Raw genomic sequence first — 24,956 nt, forward strand, 5'->3', positions numbered from 1 at the left:
ATTCTACTGAATAAGAAATGTTCATGCATGGTGCGTTAGTTATGTTTCTAACCTACTTGTATATGTGTAGCCTACAAAAATCAGTGCTACATATTTTCTTTCTCACAAATTGTCTATTAATGGAGAAATTCTTGATAGCATTTGAGTGCTTTTGATACTTTGCAACATTGTTTGAAGATACTATGTATCAGATTATAGAAACTTTCATGTTTGAACAGAATTAAAATGCCTTTCCATGGTTCTACATAATTCTGTTCCTCTGGAAGTCTGGCGCAGCTATAGGATCTGATGGAATTCCCTGGTTCATATGATCTGCACTGGCCTTTTTTCTAGTTCTATAACTCATTAGCCTTTTTCCCATGTTAGGACTTTGTACTTTTTTCTTTGACGCAAATCTTCTTCCCTCAGGCTTAACATATGACGTTTTTCCCCCCTTTTGTGACTTCTCAAGATAGCTCTTGACTTTCCCCTCCATTATTCTTTTCCTTTTTATCCCTTTTTAATTTTCTTTACAGCATATAACACCATCAGAAATGGTTTATTGTGTACCTCCCAATCTTCCTTGTCCTCCCCACTTTCCCTGTCCGCTTGCCAGTAATGTAAATTCAGGGGAGTCAGGCCCATATCTGTTTTGTTCAGTCTGCATCACCAGTGCCTAGAACAATGTCTGGAATAAAGTATGCATTCAGTAAATATTAGTTGAATAAATGAAGGATCAACAAATAATTAAGTGGCTATAAAATAGAATAAGTGATTAGTTCATGAAGAGAAAACTGCTTTACCAGGTTGGAATGGCTAAGACCAACAGGGAACGGGAACCAAGAGGGTGGACCTGAACCCAGTTCTTTGTTCCACTTAGTTTTTTCATATGATTTTGGGCTCATTTCTTAACCTTTGTGTCTGTTTCTTTATCTGTAGAACAGGTATGTAGAGCTCATGGAAAAAGATGGATGAATGATTCAATGAAATGACTGAAGTTCATCATTTTTCATATATATCAGTTAAGTAGGCTCTCCTTTTGAATAACAAACTTGCTTATATGTTTGAAACTTTGAGGGAATATTATAAGACATGCTAACAAGTTTAAGAGCCTTTCAAAATTTGAAGTAATATTTTGTTCAAAAATAGCACTTACTCCAGAAAAAACATAAAAGTGTCCCTTCAGAGTTCTAACTTACTCTTTTGCTGATACCTTTTAGTTTTGCTTATTTTATTTTTAGTTAAAAGTTGGAAAAGATCTGAAACAGATTTTTGAAAAGCAAACTATGATATTTTTCCAAGAAAGATGAAATTGCACTTGATTTCAAATGACCCTTTACAACAATTAATTTGTACTACTGCAGTCAAAAAGCTAAACTAAGAATACAATGAACAGACATAATTAACATCAATGTTTTAATAGTTTCTCTATGACTAGGCAAGTAATAAGGCTTGGACATACTGAAATCATGATTCATTTCTTCAGTTCATTCAACACATATTCCATATATTCCAATTACAATTATAATAGTACCTATATATTAGGTACTATTGTAGGTACAATAGTACCTACAGTGAAATAAGCACTGTGTTTAATCAGTGAATTAAACACAGATTCCTATTCTCATAGAGCTTCAGTTTTAGTGGGGATATTTATTATATGTTTTGCCTCTAGCTTGCTCCATAGCCTTATACTTTTCTGCATTTGTAAAGCATGACTTAGAGGATTGACTTTTAAAATAATTTTAATTATTACTGCCTAAAATTAGCTATGAAGTGTTCTTTTAAGGTTATGTGCTAAATACCAACATGATATTAATGTTTCAGAGACCATTTGGTTCTTTAGACACATCTGCTCTGCAAATCTGGACAAATAATTGGGCTATTTCAAGGGAGAAGAGAATTCTGTGGATTTGTTGGGACAGTGGATTGTAGTTTGGTTTGCAGTAGTCCACTTGAGCTATACTTCTCTACTCATTTAAATTCCAGTGTATATTCAGTTCCATTAAAAATAAACTATCTACTGCTTATGGGTATTGGTTGGTGTGGGGTGGTTTTTGACCTAATATCTTTGTTTTCTCTGAGTCTAATCATAGAATTTATAACATACTTTTTTTTCAAGGAGTTTATAGTCCTTCACATACTGTATTTTATTTACTCAAAATTTATACTTGTAGAGTAGAAAAAATGAACATTTCTAGTCTAAAATAATTAAAAAAAAATTCAGATCTCTGGTAGGGATTAACAGGAACAAATTGGGTAACTGAACTTGGTAGTTATAATTTGAAGCTCAGTGAACTTTCCAATGAATATTGGTATCATTTATACTATGATTTTAAAATATTAATCTTAATACATGGATTGTCACTCACCAAATAGCTATTGCATGTGTCTGCTATGTACAAAGAACTCTGTAAGAAGCTGTGTGTGATATATAAAGATGAGTATAAAGTTGACATAGTTCCTGTACTAAAGAAATCTATGATCTTGTTCACACCTTTAAAATTATTCTTGAAGAAGTGTGGTAAATAGTTTTGCTCAAGCTCAGTTAAGTTATCCCCTGGGATGATACAGAAAATCTCTGAGAAGACTGAAGCTAAAACCTAAACCTGTTGAAAATTAACAAAACATTCCCTGCCTTTGGTAGCATTTTTTTTCATTATGGAGTGTTTATATACATCTTTGTTTTTCTGCCTCTACATACCCTGAGAGTCTTAATGCTTTATTTGTGTTGAGAATAGTTTAAAATAGCTTATAAAAGAAATAATTCTTTAATGTACGTTTTTGTAGTGTTGTATTCAATATAAGCCCAAGGGAAGGGTTCCTTGTGTCTTTGATATCTGTAGAGACGATTACAAAGGAAAAAAAAATTACAGGGAAACGTTGACTAATGTTCATTTTTATACTTACAGCACACAAGAAATTTTAAGGCAGTTATTATGGTATATTACCTAGGAAAACAAATATCCAGTTATATAATGATAGATCAAGCCATAGAAGCATGCAGCTAGTACCATTGTGTATTGCTAAGTATGTCCATAATGAATATTCTAGTTCTAAAGATGGTTTTTGAACATTACCTCTTTTTTTTGGACTTTGTCACTAATAATTCCACAGTTCAGTATTATAGGCCAATTTTTAAAAAAGAAATCTTACTATTTTATTTAAAAAATCTTGTCATTATCCTATGGTACTTGGCCTCCTTGAAGTTTGGAAGAAAATAAGTATGTAGTGTACAAATCAATCACCAGAGGAAAAAATACTATTCATTTGTATTTCTTAATTATGGTGAGAAAATATTATTTTATTTCATTAACTTATCTGTCCCTCCAAATGATATAATTTACTAGAAAATCACAACTGGGTATTTAACCTAGGATTATTTGGAATCACGGCAAATGGGAAGTGAAACAGTTCTTACCATCAAGCAAAACAATTCTGCCGTAACCCAAGTCCCCCAAAAGAATGGCATTTTTCTCTCTACAAAAGTTGCCATGAATATACCCAACAGAATTGTCCATAATTGTATCATCCTTTAAATTTTCTGAAGTCCAATGAATAGTATTGTATTTTGCCAAAGGTAAATTAGAGCTTTACATTATCTAGTCACAGTTTAAGAAGTTAAATTATAGTGTCTTCTATAAATTATCATTATGGAATCTTTAGAGGACATATAATGTATAAATGAAGGGCTAAAGCAGTCCTTTATACTTTGGTTAAACCGTGGTCAGAGGTTTATTTTCCTTTACTAGTTTACTAGTAATTCTGCAGCTTCAGAGTGACAACTATTGAATTATAGGAGTAGTAGCATCATCAGACAGTTTAACATTGCAAAAGAAAGGTAATTATTTGAAGATTTGAGACTTATTCAGAGGTTTTCAAAATATTTTTGTCTCAATTTTAAAAAATACATATATATTTATTTAGCCTCTTAATGCATGTTGTTTCCAACCAAGTAAATCTGTTTTCAAAGCAGAGATTATTTAAGAGATTTGGCATATTTTTCTTTTCTTGGCGAATGTACCAAAGGTCTGTTTTCTATAAGACATGTGTCTGTTTCAACTTACTATTTTGATTATGAATAGTTTGTTTTCCAGATAGACCTTCAAAAATAGAATATTTGCTAAAGAGTTCTTATGTATATGGTTAAATGCATATTTTAGAATGATTTAGGATTTATAAATAGCATGTAAGATAATACTGGGAACATGTTAACTATAACATATAATGCCTGAAAAAAAAAGGAAAAAAAGATGATAATATTGTAAACATCTCCAATAAGGAAGTGAGTGGGTGGAACATCTTCCAGTGTTGATTTGGCTCCCCTTAGAATAGTGTTAACATCTTTATATTTAACTGACCGAGCTTCCAGCGTTTACACTATCCACTTGCGTTTGTCTAGTCTCCCAAGTTTTATTACTTCTTATGAATATTGCCTTAAGATTCTGACTTCCACACTTTGCCTTATACCTTTTCACATTAGGGGCGTGAGCTTCCTGGGGGGCAGCTCTTTTATGTTTGAAATTGCTCACAGTTTCCATCTGCTTTTACTTGATTTGTGGTCTTGAAGATCATGCTTGGCCCATGGGATATTACAGTGTGCCGAGAGGATGTGGAGTTTTGTCAGCCAGTGAAATATGTCTGGTTTTTTTCTCTTCTCTTTTTTTTCAGCAGCTTTCACATGCTTCTCATCCTGTGTGGTCTTCACTAAACTGAATTTATATTTAACAGAACTACTCACCCTCTTTATCGTCTTCTATGACTTGGCCTTTTTACCGAGAAGGTGTGTGGAAGGAACATCTAAGCCAAACAACTAGTCTTGGCAATAGGAAAACCTAAAACCGAAAGCTTAAAGTAGTGTTATATATGAATTTGCTTTAATATTCACAAATGTGTATTTTGTAATGCAGAATAGTATCATATTTCAGATATGTACAACTGTCAAAAACATTTCTCATGCCAACAGTAGATTCCAAGTTTTGTCTGTCATCCAAATGACTTTTTTGCTTGTTTTTAGGCACTACTGCAGTCTTCAGTTAAGCAACAAGTAGAAGCTATTGAAAAACAGTACATTTCTGCAATAGAGAAACAAGCACACAAGTGTGAGGAGTTATTAAATACTCAGGTAATAAAATTGCACATCCATTATATATTTATACTTTTTGTCTGACTCTTCCCCTGAGAGCTCTATAGCTGTTTATTCAGTTTCATGCCATTTACTTTCCTTGGTGTATTTTGGAGAAAAAAATATGCTTATGTAAACTCAGTGTTAAAATTTCAGAATTTTATGATAGACTAAATATAGGACTAAAGGCCTGAAATATGTAGATCTTCCCCAAATTAACGATAATTCTTATGCTAATTTCTGGGTTATATTATTTATCAAATAACAGAAGCAAAAGAGATTACTGTAAATGTATTATGGCATCTGAAATGACTTTTAGTGGTACAAGATTTAAAATAACATTTGAAGTACATATTTATGTTTGAATTACATTTCATTGCTTATAGGAATTAGTTTCTGTTTAAAATTATTTTCTGGTGATTCTTTTTTCTTTTCTCGATTTAATGTCTTAGAAAGCATTTCAGACATGTTTATTGGGTTTACATTAAACAATCAGTTGAAGAGCATATATGTATATGTCATAGTATGAATAATTAGTGCAAGAAGTTCCCAGCAACACTTTTGAATAACATAAAACTTGGTAGGTGAAAATAAAATCAGTCTTATACAAAGGACCTATTTTGTATCACAGGAAGAAAATATACTAATAGGAAAACAAAATTAGGTCTAGAATTTAAATGGAGATTTATAAACATACCACTCTATCCCCAAGATTGGGATATCTCACTGTAGTTCTGATTTGCATTTCTCTAATGATTAATGATGTTGAGCATTCTTTCATGTGTTTGTTGGCAATCTGTATATCTTATTTTGGACAAATGTCTGTTTAGGTCTTCTGCCCATTTTTAGACTGGGTTGTTTGGTTTTTTGATATTGAGCTTCATGAGCTGCTTGTATATTTTGGAGATTAATCATTTGTTAGTTGCTTCATTTGCAAATATTTTCTCCCATTCTCAGGGTTGTCTTTTCACCTTGTTTATGGTTTCCATTGCTGTGCAAAAGCTTTTAAGTTTCATTAGGTCCCATTTATTTTTGTTTTTATTTCCATTTCTCTAGGAGGTGGGTCAACAAGGATCTTGCTGTGATTTATGTCATAGAGTGTTCTGCCTATGTTTTCCTCTAAGAGTCTGATAGTGTCTGCCCTTACATTTAGGTCTTTAATCCATTTTGAGTTTATTTTTGTGTATGGTGTTAGGGAGTATTCTAATTTCATTCTTTCACACGCAGCTGTCCAGTTTTCCCAGCACCACTTATTGAAGAGGCTGTCTTTTCTCCACTGTATATTCTTGCCTCCTTTATCAAAGATAAGGTGACCGTATGTGAGTGGGTTTATCTCTGGGCTTTCTATCCTGTTCCATTGATCTATATTTCTGTTTCTGTGCCAGTACCATACTGTCTTGATGATTACTGTAGCTTTGTAGTATAGTCTGAAGTCAGGGAGCCTGATTCCTCCAGCTCCATTTTTCTTTCTCAAGATTGTTTTGGCTATTCGGGGTCTTTTATGTTTCCATACAAATTGTGAAATGTTTTGTTCTAGTTCTGTGAAAAATGCCAGAGGTCATTTGATAGGGATTGCATTGAATCTGTAGATTGCTTTGGGTAGTACAGTCATTTTCACAATGTTGATTGTTCCAGTCCAAGAACATGGTATATCTCTCCCATCTATTTGTATCATCTTTAATTTCTTTCATCAGTGTCTTATAATTTTCTGCATACAGGTCTTTTGTCTCCTTAGGTAGGTTTATTCCTAAGTATTTTATTCTTTTTGTTGCAATGGGAAATGGGAGTGTTTTATTAATTTCACTTTCAGATTTTTCATCATTAGTGTATAGGAATGCAAGAGATTTCTGTGCATTAATTTTGTATCCTGCTACTTTTACCAAATTCATTGATCAGCTCTAGTAGTTTTCTGGTAGCATCTTTAGGATTCTCTATGTATAGTATCATGTCAAATTCAAACAGTGACAGTTTTACTTCTTTTCTGATTTGGATTCCTTTTATTTCTTTTCTTCTCTGATTGCTGTGGCTAAAACTTCCAAAACTATGTTGAATAATAGTGGTGAGAGTGGGCAACCTTATCTTGTTCCTGATCTTAGTGGAAATGGTTTCAGTTTTTCACCATTGAGGACCATGTTGGCTGTGCGTATGTCATGTATAGCCTTTGTTATGTTGAGGAAAGGTCCCTCTATACCTACTTTCTGGAGGGTTTTTATCATAAATGGGTGTTGAATTTTGTTGAAAGCTTTCTCTGCATCTATTGAGATCATCATATGGTTTTTCTCCTCCAATTTGTTAATATGGTGTATCACACTGATTGATTTGCGTATATTGAAGAATCCTTGTATTCCTGGGATAAACCCCACTTGATCATCATGTATGATCCTTTTAATGTGTTGTTGGATTCTGTTTGCTAGTATTTCATTAAGGATTTTTGCATCTATGTTCATCAGTGATATTGGCCTGTAGTTTTCTTTCTTTGTGACATCTCTGTTTGGTTTTGGTATGAGGGTGATTGTGGCCTTGTAGAATGAGTTTGGGAGTGTTCCTCCCTCTGCTATATTTTGAAAGAGTTTGAGAAGGATAGGTGTTAGCTCTTCTCTAAATGTTTGATAGAATTCGCCTGTGAAGCCATCTGGTCCTGGGCTTTTGTTTGTTGGAAGAATTTTAATCACAGTTTCAATTTCAGTGCTTGTGACTGGTCTGTTCATATTTTCTATTTCTTCCTGGTTCAGTCTCGTAAGGTTGTGCATTTCTAAGAATTTGTCCATTTCTTCCAGGTTGTCCATTTTATTAGCATATAGTTGCTTGTAGTAGTCTGTCATGATCCTTTGTATTTCTGCAGTATCAGTTTTTACTTCTCCTTTTTCATTTCTAATTCTATTGATTTGAGTCTTCTCCCTTTTTTTCTTAATGAGTCTGGCTAATGGTTTATCAATTTTGTTTATCTTCTCAAAGAACCAGCTTTTAGTTTTATTGATCTTTGCTATTGTTTCCTTCATTCTTTTTCATTCATTTCTCATCTGATCTTTATGATTTCTTTACTTCTGTTAACTTTGGAATTTTCTTGTCCTTCTTTCTCTGATTGCTTTAGGTGCAAGCTTAGGTTGTTTATCTGAGATGTTTCTCTTTCTTAAGGTAGGATTGTATTGATATAAACTTCCCTTTTAGAACTGCTTTTGGTGCATCCCATAGGTATTGTGTCATCGTGTCTTCATTGTCATTTGTTTCTAGGTATTTTTTGATTTTCTCTTTCATTTCTTCAGTGATCTCTTGGTTATTAAGTAGTGCATTGTTTAGCCTCCATGTGTTTGTATTTTTTACAGATTTTTTCCTGTAATTGATATCTAGTCTCATAATGTTGTGGTCAGAAAAGATACTTGATAAAATTTCAATTTTCTTAAATTTACGAAGGCTTGATTTGTGACCCATGATGTAATCTATCCTGGAGAATATTCCATGAGCAATTGAGAAGAATGTGTATTCTCTTGTTTTTGGATGGAATATCCTATAAATGTCAGTTAAGTCCATCTTTTTTAATGTATCATTTAAAGCTTGTGTTTCCTTTTTTGTTTTCATTTTGGATGATCTGTCCATCGGTGAAAGTGGGATATTAAAGTCTCCTACTATGATTGTGTTACTGTCGATTTCCCCTTTTACGGCTGTTAGGGTTTGCCTTATGTATTGAGGTGCTCCTATGTTGGGTGCATAAATATTTACAACTGTTATATCTTCTTCTTGGATTGATCCCTTGATCATTATGTAGTGTCCTTCTTTGTCTCTTGTAATAGTCTTTGTTTTAAAGTCTATTTTGTCTGATATGAGACATACCCTCACTTTCAGTCTGTATGTGTCCCTAGGTTTAAAGTGGGTCTCTTGTAGACAGCATATATATGGGTCTTGTTTTTGTATACATCCAGCCAGTCTATGTCTTTTGGTTGCAGCATTTAATCCATTTACATTTAAGGTAATTATCGATATGTATGTTTCTTTTACCATTTTCTTAATTGTTTTGGGTTTGTTATTGTAGGTCTTTTCCTTCTCTTGTGTTTCCTGCCTAGAGAAGTTCCTTTAGCATTTGTTGTAAGGCTGGTTTGGTGGTGCTGAATTCTCTTAGCTTTTGCTTGTCTGTAAAGGTTTTAATTTCTCCGTCAAATCTGAATGAGATCCTTGCTGGGTAGAGTAATCTTGGTTGCAGGTTTTTCCCTTTCATCACTTTAAATATGTCTTGCCGCTCCCTTTTGTCTTGCAGAGTTTCTGCCGAAGGATCAGCTGTTAACCTTATGGAGATTCCCTTGTGTGTTGTTGATTTTCCCTTGCTGCTTTTAATATTTTTTCTTTGTATTTAATTTTGATAGTTTGATTAATATGTGTCTTGGCATGTTTCTCCTTGGATTTATCCTGTATGGGACTCTCTATGCTTCCTCGACTTGATTAACTATTTCCTTTCCCGTATTAGGGAAGTTTTCAACTATAATCCCTTCAAATATTTTCTCAGTCCCTTTCTTTTTCTCTTCTTCTTCTGGGACCCCTGTAATTCGAATGTCGGTGGGTTTAATGTTGTCCCAGAGGTCCTGAGACTGTCCTCAATTCTTTTCATTCTTTTTTCTTTATCTGCTCTGCAGTAGTTATTTCCACTATTTTACCTTCCAGGTCACTTACCTGTTATTCTGCTATTGATCCCTTTTAGAGAATTTTTGATTTCATTTATTGTGTTGTCCATCACTGTTTGTTTGCTCTTTAGTTCTTCTAGATCCTTGTTAAATGTTTCTTGCATTTTCTCCATTCTATTTCCACGATTCTGGATCATCTTTACTATCATTATTCTGAATTCTTTTTCAGGTAGACTGCCTATTTCCTCTTCATTTGTTAGGCCTGGTGGGTTTTTTTCCTTGCTCCTTCATCTGCTTTGTGTTTCTCTGTCTTCTCATTTTGCTAAACTTACTGTGTTTGGGATCTCCTTTTTGCAGGCTGCAGGTTCATAGTTCCCATTGTTTTTGGTGTCTGTCCCCAGTGGGTATGGTTGGTTCAGTGGCTTGTGTAGACTTCCTGGTGGAGGGGACTAGTGCCTGTGTTCTGGTGGATGAGGCTGGATCTTGTGTTTCTGGTGGGCAGGTCCACGTGTGGTGGTGTGTTTTGGAGTGTCTGTGGCCTTATTAAGATTTTAGGCAGCCTCTCTGCTCATCGAGGTGTTTGTGTTCCTTTCTTGCTAGTTGTTCGGCATAGGTTGTCCATTAGTATATATTGCTGGTCATTGAGTGAAACTGGGTGTTGGTGCTGAGATGGAGATCTCTGGGAGATTTTCGCCATTTCATATTATATGGAGCTGGGAGGTCTCTTTTGGACCAGTGTCCTGAAGTTGGCTCTCCCACCTCAGAGGCACAGCCGTGACGTCTGGCAATCCTGTACTGCACTGAAGGATTCTTCATTTGTGATGTCATTCATTAAAAAACAGCCCATGGCCCCACAACCATAGGCTGTGGTAATAGTCCTGTATCTTTCCTGGCCTGCTGTGTCCTGCTAGTTTTGGAGGGTCTCCTGCAGAGGCAGGGGGCAGCCGTGGCTCACTAAAGGACAGGAACACTAGCAGCAGAAGTTCTGGGAAGTACCCCTTGGCATGAGCCCTCCTCAGTGTCTTTTTAATAAATGGCTTGGAAGAGGAAATACATAGGAAATTTTATAAATTTGATGTAACAATTATACTCTTTTGGATGGTGAAATACCAGGTTGTCAGAGATATGAAGTATATGACTACATAAGTGGACAGAAAACTCCCAGAGAAGAATAGGTCATAGAATTGTGAAAGAGCATAAGGCATGAATTAGCCAAGCCAGGCTAGGTTATGTGCTAAACTCTCTGGCTTCCGACAGCAACGGTTTATGTCATACTAATTCTCCATGTACATTGAGAATTCTTTAGGGGCTCAGTGTCATGATGTCCTCACCCTAGGTACTAGCCTGATAGCATAGTTTCTGTTGGAACATTACCTGTTATTTGTAGAGTGAAAAAAATCCCAGTCAGATTTCCTACTGGTAAGTCAGCATTCTGGACTGGAAATGACACTTCCACTCCCAATTTGTATCTACAGTGCCCCACACAGTCATAATGGGCCCAGGAAGTAAGATCCTACTATGAATCTGGAAGGGAGAGCACAGGAAATATTTGATAAGCAGAACTAATATACCACTGTCTGCTCTTTTGGTCACCAAATATTCCCAGTCTCCATGTCTCAGGCAAATTTGCTTACCTGCCCACATGGGAGCAGTAAGTTCTATCCAGCTGTAGCCTCCAGCTCAGAAGTCCAGGATCTTTGAGTGACAGGTGGGAAATAATGTGTTGCAGTCTCTATATCATCAGTTCCAGATATATAGTCCCTTTTGACCTGAAGAGCCAGAAACTGAAATGTATGTTGTTTATCCCCAACATATCTAGTATATAGTGGCAAGTTAAAGGTTGGGTATGTACTATGAATGCTCTCAGTAGGAAAGATGAAGAATCAGGGATGCACAGCTATTGTTAGTATGTAGCAGTTCTAAAATCTCAATGAACAGATTCAGTAAGGATCTCTGCTGTCGGGGTAGGATTGCTCTTTGATTTACTGTGATTTGATTTACTTTTCAGAGTTTAGGGCCAGGGTCTCTAGTCCGTTGTTCTTTATGATCTTGTAGGGTTAGAATTTTTCCATATCTTTTTTTTTGCTATACCTAATGTGAGTATTGGAGATTATACCATTTCTCGGCCTGCTCCCTGTCTATAAAAATTCAGGAGCCCTGGGTCATTTTAGGGTAGCAGATAGTCACAGTTCAGGGTAATGATTCTTTTGGCTTTTTATCTGTTTGGTTGCAAACAGCTCCATTTGTCAGATGCAGACCCATGGTTATTTTAGAGACCTGTGTTCTAGGTTTAATATGTTTATATGCTTTCCACCCTCATGCTTGCCTACCTGTCTGTGTCTCTCTTTTTCTGATTAAAAATAACTTTTTTATCAAACCTGGGTTGAGGAAATCCCAGTTGGTCTCTTTTCCCCAAACCATTTGGTCCAAATGAAAGGATGTACAGGACAGTCACAGCCTTATTGGCACTTTGCTTGGAGGCACTTTAACCCATTGAATCTTTAACAGTGGGTATGACTACGTATTTGCTATTTGCAATAGCATGTTAAAGAATAAAATACCATGGAATCAATTTAACCAAGGAAAAGACTTGTAAACTAAAAATGACGAAACATTGCTGAAAATAATGAAAAATAGCCTAAATAAATGGAAAGACATTCCATGTTCATCAACAGAGAAATATCTGGTGAAGAGCACTCGAGACTACCACAGGACGTTTAGAGGATCAAAAGCAATCCAGTGTGATGAAATACTATTTAAAAAACTAAACACTTAAAGGGAAGATGACTATTAGGTAAAAATCATGTAAAGTTTAGAAATGGTATCTCACACATGTTTTTCAAATCATATTTCTTTTTTTTTTTTTTTGCTGTACGCGGGCCTCTCACTGCTGTGGCCTCTCCCGTTGCGGAGCACAGGCTCCGGACACACAGGCTCCGCGGCCATGGCTCGCGGGCCCAGCCGCTCCGCGGCATGTGGGATCTTCCGGGATCGGGGCACGAACCCGTGTCCCCTGCATCGGCAGGCGGACTCTCAACCACTGCGCCACCAGGGAAGCCCCAAATCATATTTCTTGAGATGTTATTTGAAATTTGAAAGAAGTAAATTTAATTTAATAAAAATAATACCTGAATGATTCCTTATAATAATTTAATTCAACCTTTCATGTGTATATGTGTCTCTTTTTTTCTTTTGCTCTCGTTTTTTTTTTTTTTTGTTCTTTTCAAATTAAGAATTTAAGGGAAAAACAAGGTAACACTAAAGAGTAGTTACAAGCCTGTGCACTGGAGTCAGACTGCCTGAATTATCCCTGGCTTTGTCACTTAGCTATGTTTCTGTGGAATGTCCCTTAACCTCTCTGCCTTATTTTTCTCATCTATGAAATGTAACTCCTACCTCATAGGACTGTTATGAGTATTATATGACATTAGATTTGAATAGTGCTTAGGATAGAACTTGGCACATTCTAGGTAGTTGTTGATATTAGCTACATTATTATCAACTTTGTTATTCTTGGCCAAGATCAATTGTCTGGCTACTCTCAGAATCAGGGCTAGGATTCACATTTTTTGATTTCTAGTCTACAGAAGAAAGGCTACTTATTTGTAGTTCATGTTTTGTCTTGTGTGTGGTATAAAAATGTCATCAGCCTTTAAATTTTTGAACATTTGTCCTGGGGCCACTTATATGAATGCTCGATCAACATTTTGTCCCCCTCTCTCTCTTCCTTATTCAATGAGGGCCTTTTATATGACTGGCACTCTGCTGGATTATATGGATATAAAGTGAGCAAGACAGTCCTTCTAGTAAGTAGGGAAAATAGATGACATAATTACAAAGTAGTGTGGTAAGTCATGATGAAATAAAAAGTTACATGAGAGTACATTAAAGGAGTATATAACTCCTTCATATTGAGTAAGGGAACACTTATTGGACTAATGATGAGTTCTCTGAGCGTTCATAGATTATAGTGATGTCAGAACTGAGAATTGAGCATGAGAGAGGTATGTGGAATAGCACATTCAAAATCCTTTAGATGAGAGAGTGTAATATAGATGTTTGACAAGGGGTGAGGCTATTTGAGACTGCCAAATGAAAGATAATTTTATGCCATGGAAAGGATCATAAAGGACCTTGTCTGCCACATTATCTGACAGGAAATTGGGTGCTATTAAAAGATATTAACTAGAGAAGGGACATTTGTCCCACCTTGTTGTTATTGTTTGTTTTCTTATGATTGAATTTTAAGAGTTCTTTACATATTCTGGATATAAATCTTTCCTCAGATATTTGATGTTCAAATACTTTACCATAGTCTATGGCTTGTCTTTTCTTCTAATGTATTTACAAGAGCAGAAATTTTAAATGATATGAAATGCAGTTTTTCAGTTTTCTTTCTATGGATCATTCTTTTGGTGTTATATGTAAGAAGTCTTAACCTAACCCAAAATCAAAAAGATTTTCTTCTATGTTTAATTTTTAAAGTTTTAGTTCATAATTTCAGGTTTATAAGTGATTCAAAGTATTCCTTTGATTTTTTTTTTTTTTTTTTTTTTTTTGCGGCATGCGGGCCTCTCACTGTTGTGGCCTCCCCCGTTGCGGAGCACAGGCTCCGGACGCGCAGGCTCCGGACGCACAGGCTCAGCGGCCATGGCTCACGGGCCCAGCCGCTCCGCGGCATATGGGATCCTCCCAGACCGGGGCACGAACCCGTATCCCCTGCATCGGCAGGCGGACTCTCAACCACTTGCGCCACCAGGGAGGCCCTCCTTTGATTTTTATATATGGTTCTAGATATGGATTGAAGTTCCCTTTTTTTGCATATGGATATCTAAGCATTATAGTCTTAATTGCTAAAAAGACTCTACTTTTACCAGTAAATTTCCTTTGTACCTTCATCAAAAAATCAATCATGTATGTGTGGGTTTATTACGTGACTCTCTAACAGTTCCATTTATCTATTTGTCTATCTCAACTCCAGTACTATACTGTTTATTTACTGTAGACATTTAATAAGTCTTGAAGTCCTGCAATATTGTTCTTATATTTCAAAGTTGTTTTGGCTATTCTAGGTCACTCATATTTCCATGTAATTTTTATAATCAGCCTGTCAATTTCTACAGCACAGCATGCTGGGATGTTTTGAACTGTGTTTACTCACAACCAAATACTCTTGACACCAAATATGTGGGTTTTAATGCCAAGCAATTCTCTAGTTCTATGTGGACACCAACTGGATGTCTTAAAGTCAATTTAATTCTGACACTACCCAGAGTTAGTGCAGAGCCCACTGGTTAAGGGCTCAGTTCCATAAGACTACCCTACTTCAAATGCCAGTCCCAAGTCCTAGGCCTCCTGTATTTCTGACCAACTGGCTATAAATCAAGGGTTTCCACAAATGCCTCCCGAGGTTTGATAATCTATTAGAATGGCTCACACAACTCAGGAATATGCTTTACTTACTATTGCCAATTTATTATAAAGGATGAAACTTAGGAACAGCCAAATGGAAGAGATGCATAGGGCAAAGTAAGGATGAGAAAGGGCACTGTGGAGCATTCATGCCTTCTCTGGGTATGTCACTCTCCCAGCACCTTGATGTGTTCACTAACCTGGAAGCTCTCTGAATCCTGTTGTTTAGGGGTTTTGATGGAGGTTTCATTACTTGGGTATGATTGATTAAATCATTGGCCCTTGTTGATTAACTCAGTCTTCAGCACCTCTCCCTTCCCTAGAAGTTGGGGAAGAGGGTGAGGCTGAATGTTCCAACCCTCCAGTCACATGATTTGGTCCTCTGACAATCAGCCCCCATCCTGAAGCTATCTAGGAGCCTACCAAGAGTCTCCTCATTAGCATGAACTCATGTATGGTTGAAAGGGTCTTGTTGTGTATAACAAGAGATATTCCTTTCACTCCTTTTACTCTGGAAATTCCAAGGGTTTTAGAAGCCTTGTGCTGGGAACTGGGGGTAAAGACCTAATATACATTTCTTATTATATCACAGATATTGATTGGGATTGTGTTGAATCTATTTAGATGCAATTGACCACTTTACAATACTGAGTCTTTTTACCTTAGAACACAGTTCATTGCTCCACTTAGGTCTTTTTTTTTTTTCCTTTTTAAATTTTATTTTATTTATTTTTTATACAGCAGGTTCTTATTAGTTATCAATTTTGTACATATTAGTGTATATATGTCAATCCCAATCTCCTAATTAGCTAGGTCTTTTTAAATTTCCCAGTTTCAACTTTTTCACTGTTCAGGTCTAGCACGTTTTCTTTTTGGTCAAATTTATCTCAATATATTTCATATTTCTTTAATGCTAGTTTGACATTTATTTATTTTTTTTAATTTTAATTACCCAATGCCTGTTGCTAGTACATAGAAATACAATTGATTGTTGTGTATTGGTCTTGTATTCTGTAATGATACTAAAATCCGTTATTAGCTTAAGCACCTTTTTTTGTAGAGTCCATGGGATTTTCTACATAGTTGTTGTCTGAGAGTAGAGGGATTGTTGCATCTTCCAGTTAATCTTGATGCCTTTTGTTTCTTTTTCTTAACTTATTGAACTAGCTGAACCTCTAGTAAACATTAAAGTAGAAGGATATCTTTGCCTTTTTTTTTTTGACCATGGGAAGAAAACATTGAATTTTTAATCACTAGATATAAAGTTAGCTATAGACATCCTTGTGAAAGCCATTTATTAGGTTGAGTATTTTTCTTCCTACTCGGAGTTTTTATTCCAGGAATAGATGTTGGATTTTGTCAAACAAATATATATTATATACATATATATATGCATATATATGTGTTTGTATATGTATGTGTGTGTAATTTTTTCATAAAACTTTAGTGATGTTTCTTATTTTATTCCAGATATTAGTAATCTGTGTCTTCCTTTTTCCTCATTAATTTTATAGAGGTTTATAATTTTTTTATCAATTCAGAAAGTCAACTTTTGATTTCATTGATTTTCTTTTTTGTTTTTTTCTGATTTCTACATCACTGATTTCTACTCTGACCTTTATTATTTTATTTCTTTAGCTTAATTTTAATTTGGGTTTTAATTTGCACATATTCTAGTGTCTTAAAGTAGAAGCTTAGGTCATTGGTTGAAATCTTTCTTCTATAAATAACCTATTTAGTGATGTAAATTTTTTTCTAAGTACTACTTTAGATATGTGTCTCACAGTTTCAAATGTCATGTTTTCATTTTCAGTGAGAAAAAATACCTTTAAATTTCTCTGTTGATTTCTTTTTTACCCTTGGATTATTTAGAAATGTGTTATTTAGTTTTCAAATATTCTGTGGTTTTCCAGCTGTACTTCTTTTACTGATTTCTAATCTCATTGTAGTGTAGACAGAGACTGTACTTCATATGATTTAAATGCTTTTCTGAGATTTGTTTTATGGCCCATAATACAGTCTGTATTGCTAAATGTTCTTTGTCTACTTGAAAAGAATGTTCATTCTTCTGTTGGTGGAGTTTTTAATAAATATCATTTAGATCAAGTTTTTTGGTCATGTTGTTCAAGTCTTCCATATTGTTACAGATTTTTGTTCTATTTGTCTACCAATTATTGACAGGCATGTGTTAAAATGTCTGACTGTACTTATGCATTTGACTGGTTCCCCTTGGAGTTCTGTTTTTTGTTTTGTTTTGTTTTGTTTTCACCCCCAGCAATTTGAAACACTTCTATTTGGTGCATAAACATTTAGGATTATTATGTCTTCTTCACATAATTTTACCTTTAACACTATGAAATGCCCACCTCTTTCTCTGATAATATTATTTGCTATGAAATCTACTTCATATAATATTAATATAGTTTCTTCACCTTTCTTTTGATTATTATTAGAATGGTATATTTTCTCCTATCCTCATACTTTTAACTTATTTGTATCTTTAAGTTTAAAACAGGATTCTTGTAGAAAGCATGTAGTTAACTCTTACTCCTTTTATCTAATCCCTGCCTTTTCATTATATTTTTAAAACTCTTTACATTTAATGTGATTGTCAGTATTTTGGGGTTTTAAAGGTACTATCTTGCTATTTGTTATCTATCTGTTCCACGTATTCTTCATTTTCTTTTTCTGCCGACTTTTGGATTATTTTAATTATTTCATTTTATGTCCTCTATTGGTTTATCATTTACAAGTCTTTGTTGTTCAATTTTTGATTGCTTTAAGGGCAGTTTGGCAAATCTTTTCCAAAAAGGATAGATAGTAAATATTTTAGGCTCACTGTTGCAACTGTTTAACTCTGCTGTTATAGTGAGAAAGCAGCTATAAACAATTTGTGAATGAGTACTGCTGCGTTTAAATAGAAATTCAATAAAAATCAAGCTCCAGATTAGATTTGAACTGAGGTTTGCCAGTTTCACTTATCTAGAACAGGAACTGGTGTAACTTGGAGAATTTTAATATCTCGAGCTCTTAATTTCCTCCTTATGATAATTTTTTTCTCAAATTTTGTTTATTATGAAAATCCCTTGTACTTCACTTGTTAATAATGTTCTCTTTCCTGCAGAGTCTGATGCAGTAAATCCAGTGGGGCAAAGGAATATATGAGGTTGAACCTTATGAAGTTGGCAGTATTTAGCTGTTTTTAGTCTGTGAAAACAGCATTTTTATGTGCTTCAATCTATTGTATTCTTAACAAGAATCCAGGAGAGTGTTTTGTTTCCACAATATTAGGAAACACCATTTTGGGCAATGGTTTCCAAATTTCTTGCTAATGAGAATACTGGGGATATTTATTCACTATTCAGATTAACAGGCTTCTTGTCTATTAATTTTTATTCTTATTGATTTAGTTGGATTCCAAGTATAGGTATTTCTAATAGACTAATCAGGTAATACTTGTCAGAGAACTTTGAGAAGCATTCTTTAGTATTGCCTCTGTATTGCTCATCTTCAGCACTCATTATGCTTAATTCCCCACCCTTCAAGTTTCAGAAATTTAGAGGAAGGAATTCCATTCCCCCACTTTATTTAGGTGTTTTTAACATCAGATCAGTTAAAGGGATATGTTGGAAGAAAGGACATGTCAATTTTTGCTATCTTTGTGAACTAAGAAGCCACTTCAAATGATGTCTTTTATTCTTTATTAGTAGTTTGGATTGGGGCAACTATATAATTTCTTTGTGCCTCTTTTTAAAATCTCTAAATTACAGTTAATTGAAGTATCTCAACAGGGCTATATAAAGATTAAATGAAGCACAGTGCCTAGAATATAGTAATATTCAATAACTAGTAGCTATAGTTATGTGGAGAAATCTCTTGATCAGTTCCTTTGTGATTATTTTTATGTAAAGGGTGTCCATTCTCCTGAAGTATGAGAAATAGTTCACTCATCCATTTTTATGTTTTTTTAAGGTTTCTTTTTTGAAAGAATGTTTACATTTTTCAATGTAGCTATAATTTGTGTTAGCATTTGGCAGTTTTATTTTTTAAAAAACATAATTTTTGTATAAGGTTTGGATAATTCCTTCTCCATTGATTTTGAAACTTCCCTTATCACATATTTTAATTGCATTTCCTATAATTACATAGAGCAAACACAAAATTAATATATGTAGCATCAAGATTTAACAAATGCTTTTGTAAGGGAGGAAAAAATTGTTTTCCCTATTACCATGATGTGTTCTCTGGCTGGGGCCCTTAAATTGAACTGACAAAACGCAGACTAACGAGAGAAAACCATATGGATTTATTTAACATAATTTTATATGACATGGGAGCCTTCATAAGGAAATAAAGACCCAAAGAAACAGTTATATCTGAGTGTTTTTATCCTAGGATTCCTGAAGTAAAGTCATGGAAAAACATGATAGGACAAAAGGGTGTGCCGTAAAGGTAGTAAATTGGGGGAAGCTTAGCAAAACCTGTTAATTTGGATTCCTCTTGGCATCCCTCTGTCCTCAGAGATAAGGATGCGCCTTTCCTCAGGGTATGGAGAGGGCCCTTCTGACAAGAGGGTCTTTCGATCTGCTTTGGGCAAGAAGGAGGAGGTCAGAGAGTCCTTCTCACATGTGCCTTTCCTCAAGTTCCTTTAGCTTAAAATATTGAATATGTCAAGGTGTCATATTTTGGGATAGCGTGTTCTGAACTCCACTAGTTTCATTTTGACATATTTACTTCAGATCTTTTACATTAGGGGTGGGGTGACAAATAAAGCTAAGGCTCGACTTCTCTGTCATGTTTTCCTTCCTCCTCCTTCCCTAAAGAGCCAACATTATACAGAGTTTACCATGTTTTTGTTCTTACTCCATGTACCCACAATTATTTAATATTTAGTTATAGTTTGTTCTTAAATTCCCCAAAATGTTATTGTTGTTATTTCATTTCTTATTATGATATACTCACATATTTACAAATTTTGTATTTCATTTTACTTCTTGCCTTCTCTCCTTTCTCATGTGTTCAATTTACTTCCTATATTATAGTCTTTATTAACTCTATAGTATAAACCTCCTTAATTTTTGTTTTTTTCTGATAATTTTTGTTACACCCCAATTTGTGAATGACATTTCAGTGTTACATAAAATTCTGTAACAGTTATTTTCCTTGAAGATATTATTTCATTGTCTTTAAATCTCTATTGTTGTTTATGAGGTGTCTAATGTTAGTTCATTTATTGATATTTTGTAGATAGTCTTTTATCCTTGATTGTTTTTAATAGTTTCTCCTTATCTTTGGTGTCCTGTAATTTTACTTTTAATTTATTTTTTACTTTTTAAACATCCTGTGCAGGCATGGCAGTGGTATCTAACGACCCACCAAAATTTGTTCTTCTTCTTACCTAGTAGAGTTGTCACTGGCTAGCTGCTGCTCCCCTAGGGAGCCTTTTCCCTTGCTTTTATGGGGTTGATGCAGTTCGTAAAAGCCTCTTTTTGCTATTACATCCTCCCGTGAAATACCTGTTAAATAAAAGTCGATATGAAATAAGTTTTTTCAAATTCAGCAGTTTAATTTATATTATGATTTCCCTGAGCAGTAAACAAAGTTCAAGTAGCTTACTTTTCATCAGTGATTTGTGAGTGAAAGTAATGTGTATCACTTCCTGGCCAAGATGGTTAAGAAGTAGATGGGCTCTGTCTGTCATCTCTTTCTTCTTTTGCTTGTAAGAGAAACATTAAGTGCTTTGTCAATGACAGAACCATAGATATGGTGAGATTAAATTACCATTTGGAGGGAATCTGTTATTTAGGAACATTTCTATGAAGAAGAAAGAAAACTTATATTAAGTTATTGAAATTTTGGGAATTATTTGTTGATAGCAGCTAGCATTATCTTAATATATCAAACTCATTTGGCTTCATTATTTTTCAAAAACTTTTATACTGTTAATCAGATTTTTTTTTTTTTTTTTTTTTTTTTTTGCAGTTCGCGGGCCTCTCACTGCTGTGGCCTCTCCCGTTGCGGAGCACAGGCTCCGGACGCGCAGGCCCAGCAGCCATGGCCCACAGGCCCAGCCGCTCCGCGGCATGTGGGATCCTCCCTGACCGGGGCATGAACCCGTGTCCCCTGCATCGGCAGGCGGACTCCCAACCACTGCGCCACCAGGAAGCCCCAGATATATTTTTTTAGAACCCAAACTTTATCACAGAAGTGTATGCATCTAGAAACCCACTGAGAAGTTTACCAGTTAAGAATTACTACTGTAATAAATAAACATAGGCAAGAAGTCAGACAGGTTGGATTACAAGCAAGTAAAAAGTCCTTGTTTTCTCTGTGTGTAGGACAAGGTGGAAAGTGAGAGTTCATTTTAGTTGAAAAGTGGGTAAGATTTGAATATTAATGTATGAAAGTGTCCAAAAATGTGATTGAAAAGGAGAAAAGTACCCAGCATTTTAAAACTTGGTTTAATTTTAAACATTTACTTTGACTAGAATACATTTAAAATGAGAGAAAATCATATCTGGCTTGAATTGAGATTAAGGAATGGTGATTTATGCCTGGTCTCCTGAATATCCTACATATCACATTGTTCTCTTCTGTATGGCACAGGCATTTGTTCATGCTTGGTTTTCTGAGTATCATCTCTAGATCATGGGGATGTTTTAAAATATTCCCTGCATTCATTTAGAGGAAAATTGGTAGTCATAAATTGTTACAAGGCACCCACTCTCATTCTGCTTGGGCAGAACAGAAAAATATTGTCATCTTGGCATCTTAAATATAGAAAAAAGAAACACAGAGAAGAGCCCATGGAGAGAGGAACTAAGGGCAAGAAGGTAGCAATAAACCAAGTGGCATATTGTTAAATCACACACTAGTGAGATATATTCTATGTGTGAATCCCTTAGAAACCATGAGAACACCATTTCCCCTTATTTAAGACAGTAATGCTTTAGAACTGAAAATCAGACCTTTTTGGTAGGGGTCGGAGTACAATTCTTCTTACTGCCCAAATAGTATGGAAAACAAATGAAGATAACCCAAGAGTTTCAAGTATAATTAGCTAGCATTTTGGTAATATTATGGGCTCAGATACTCATTATCTTTTTATAGCCTACTTTAATGTTTATCTACTTTAATCATTTTTCCCCATTTTCTTTAAGGTTTATCTCTTGACATCCAGTTTAGGAGTCAGCTTAAAATGTTAATTATTTGTTTGTAAAGTACATTTTAAACTGAGTATTTTGAAATAAATTTATTGTTAATGAGGATATATCCGTGAAATCATAATATAAAATATGCAAAGTGTGATTTTACGTGTAACATTGTGATTTGCAAATAACCTTTTAAAATGAATATATTGCATTAGGAAAACTATGTTTAAGTTTTTTTTCTCAGTACGGAAAACAATTGTTTTGAATTGAAATTTGTTTCTCTACCTAAAAAAAATTTTGCTAAGACCTATGTTTAATATATAGTGGTTATGATCAGTGTGGAAGATACGATTCAAAAAACCAAGAATAAAGTGAAAGAAGTGTTGAAATTACTTTCTAAAGAGTTTCAGCATATTTTATGTCTTTTTATTAATGATATTATTCACTACAAAAGCTATTTGAGTATAATTGTCAGGATACTTTCAGAATATTCAATGTTGATCAATGTTTTTTTATTTTTTTCTTGAAGACTTATTTATGAGATAATTTGTCCTGGAGCAGGAATGGCCCTTAAAACTTTATGTTATATTTGGATGAGAAGTCAGTACCTAGAGAGCATTCCCCATCCAATTGGGGTTCCCAAAAATCTGATACAGGAAAAAAAGATACTAATCTTTACATCTAATAAACTTCTTATTAACTTTCTCTCTTTACAGCATTATTTCTGACAGGAGGGGGTTATGCCACTATCACTATTACCATTGTTGCTGCTGCACTAGTTTGGTATATATAGGTAGGAACTATTTGGGAAATTGTATTTTTCTTTTACCAATCTTTCCCTACCCAAAAGCTTCTTGTAATCAAGGTGCATAGATGTGAATGTGTGTGTTTATATATACTGTTACAGAAAAAATTATTCTCACTCTTATTTGAATGGTAAGGAATACTTCATTCAAGACTGTTGTGATAGGTGCCAAGATTATTGCAATAAGGGAAAGAGATTGGGCTCAACTCATTGCGACAAGAACAAGTGGGAATTTATAACTAGGGAAGCAGGTTAGGGGGATTGGTGGATGGAAAATTACTATGAGACATCAAGAACAGGGGGGATTCTTGCTAAACTGATGTAACAGAATTCTTGTTGAGGGCAATCCAAAGGGTTCAGATGTCAAGGACAGGGATAAGGAATTTGATTAAATATGGAGAGTGATCAGTTATCAAGAGTGGGGAATGAGGAATTTGATTGGATATCAAGGGTTGGGGGGATTCTTTCTAACCTGACTTAGCAGGATTCTTGCTAATACGGGGCCTTGCAGACCTGGCCAGGATGGGGGCCAAGGTTGAGGCCTAGTAGAGAAGAGGGCTTAGAGAATCCTGATTAAAGTTTGGTCAGGACATGTCTTATCAGTACTCATCAATACTCAGATATACCCATCGATATCAATGATTATATATGTATTTATTATGTATATGTTATTATGTATATGAGTGATTATAGACATATAAACTGGCCTCTTCCTCCTGTTGGCCTTGATCTTTGCATTCAGTTATGTTGCTTTGGTGGCCTCTGTCTCATCTTGTTCTGTGCTGTTATTTGTACTTCTTGAACCTTGCTACTGCTCTTCCCATATTCACTAAAATTTGCTCTGTCTGTGATGATCAGTCCCTTGTATAATGGCACCAGGAACCTATATGAGCTTCTAGTACTGGACCTGGAATTTAGAATATTTGCTTTCACACAATTCCTTACATTCAAAGTGGGTGGTTATTGGCTTTTTTCCCTTTATTTTTTATTAAAAAGCTATAATTAGCATACCATAAAATTCATCCATGTGAAAGTAGCCCTGTGAGTTTTGACAAACACAATCATATAAGGAACCACAATCAAAATATAGAAGAATTACATCACCCCAAAATATTTTCTGTGCTGTTTGTAGCCACTGTAATTTCTTCATCCCTGATATATGACAACCACTCATCTTTTTTATGTACCTATAGTTTTGCCTTTTCTATAATATCATATAAATAGAACCAAGTAGTGTGTTGCTTTTTGAGGCTGATTTCTTTCACTTATTATAATACATTTCAGATGCATCCATGTTGTATATTTACCATTAGTTTATTCCTTCCATTGCTAAGTAGTATTCCATGTATGGATGTGCCACAATTTGTTTATCCATTTACCAGTTAAAGGAAATTTGGGTTGTTTTCAGTTCTTGGTGATTATGAATAAAGCTGCTATAAAATATTCACATGCAATTTTGGAATAAACATAAGTTTTCATTTAAAAATTTGCAATAACTGGGTTGTTACTAAATATACGCTTAACTTGATATCAGCTGTCAGACTGTTTTTCAAAGTAGTTATACCATTTGTATGCCCACCAGCAATGTATGATTGTTTCAGTTTTTTTTAAATTCTCAGTAGCGCTTGGTATAATCATGTTTATTTGTTTTAATTTAAGACACTCCAGTAGCTGTGTAGTGGTATCTTATATGGTTTTAATTTGCATTGACTTGCATTTAATATGCATTTAAGTTATACTCAGTTTGCATTTGACTAATAAAGTTAAGTATCTTCTCCTGTGCTTCTTTACCATCTGTACGTTTTCTTTAATGAAATATCTGTTCTTATGCTCATTTTTATTTTGGATTCTTAATTTTCTTATTTTGTTTTGAA

The 24,956-nt window shown here is 34.7% G+C and overlaps 1 protein-coding gene across 3 annotated transcripts in view; it reads left to right on the forward strand.

Moving 5' to 3' along the window:
* Window positions 1-24,956, forward strand: part of CCDC91 (coiled-coil domain containing 91) — a 416,560-nt gene that overhangs the window by 245,841 nt on the left and 145,763 nt on the right. For 2 of the 3 annotated variants that reach the window (XM_060113428.1, XM_060113429.1), the window contains exon 8: window positions 4,997-5,104. The exons of the other annotated variant lie outside the window; for it this stretch is intronic. In XM_060113428.1, the coding sequence (XP_059969411.1) occupies window positions 4,997-5,104 (108 nt within the window). The remainder of the gene's footprint in view (window positions 1-4,996; window positions 5,105-24,956) is intronic. 3 annotated transcript variants of the gene reach the window in all.

The sequence above is a fragment of the Mesoplodon densirostris genome, chromosome 11 (genome assembly GCF_025265405.1).
Source record: "Mesoplodon densirostris isolate mMesDen1 chromosome 11, mMesDen1 primary haplotype, whole genome shotgun sequence".
Taxonomy (NCBI): Eukaryota; Metazoa; Chordata; class Mammalia; order Artiodactyla; family Ziphiidae; genus Mesoplodon; species Mesoplodon densirostris.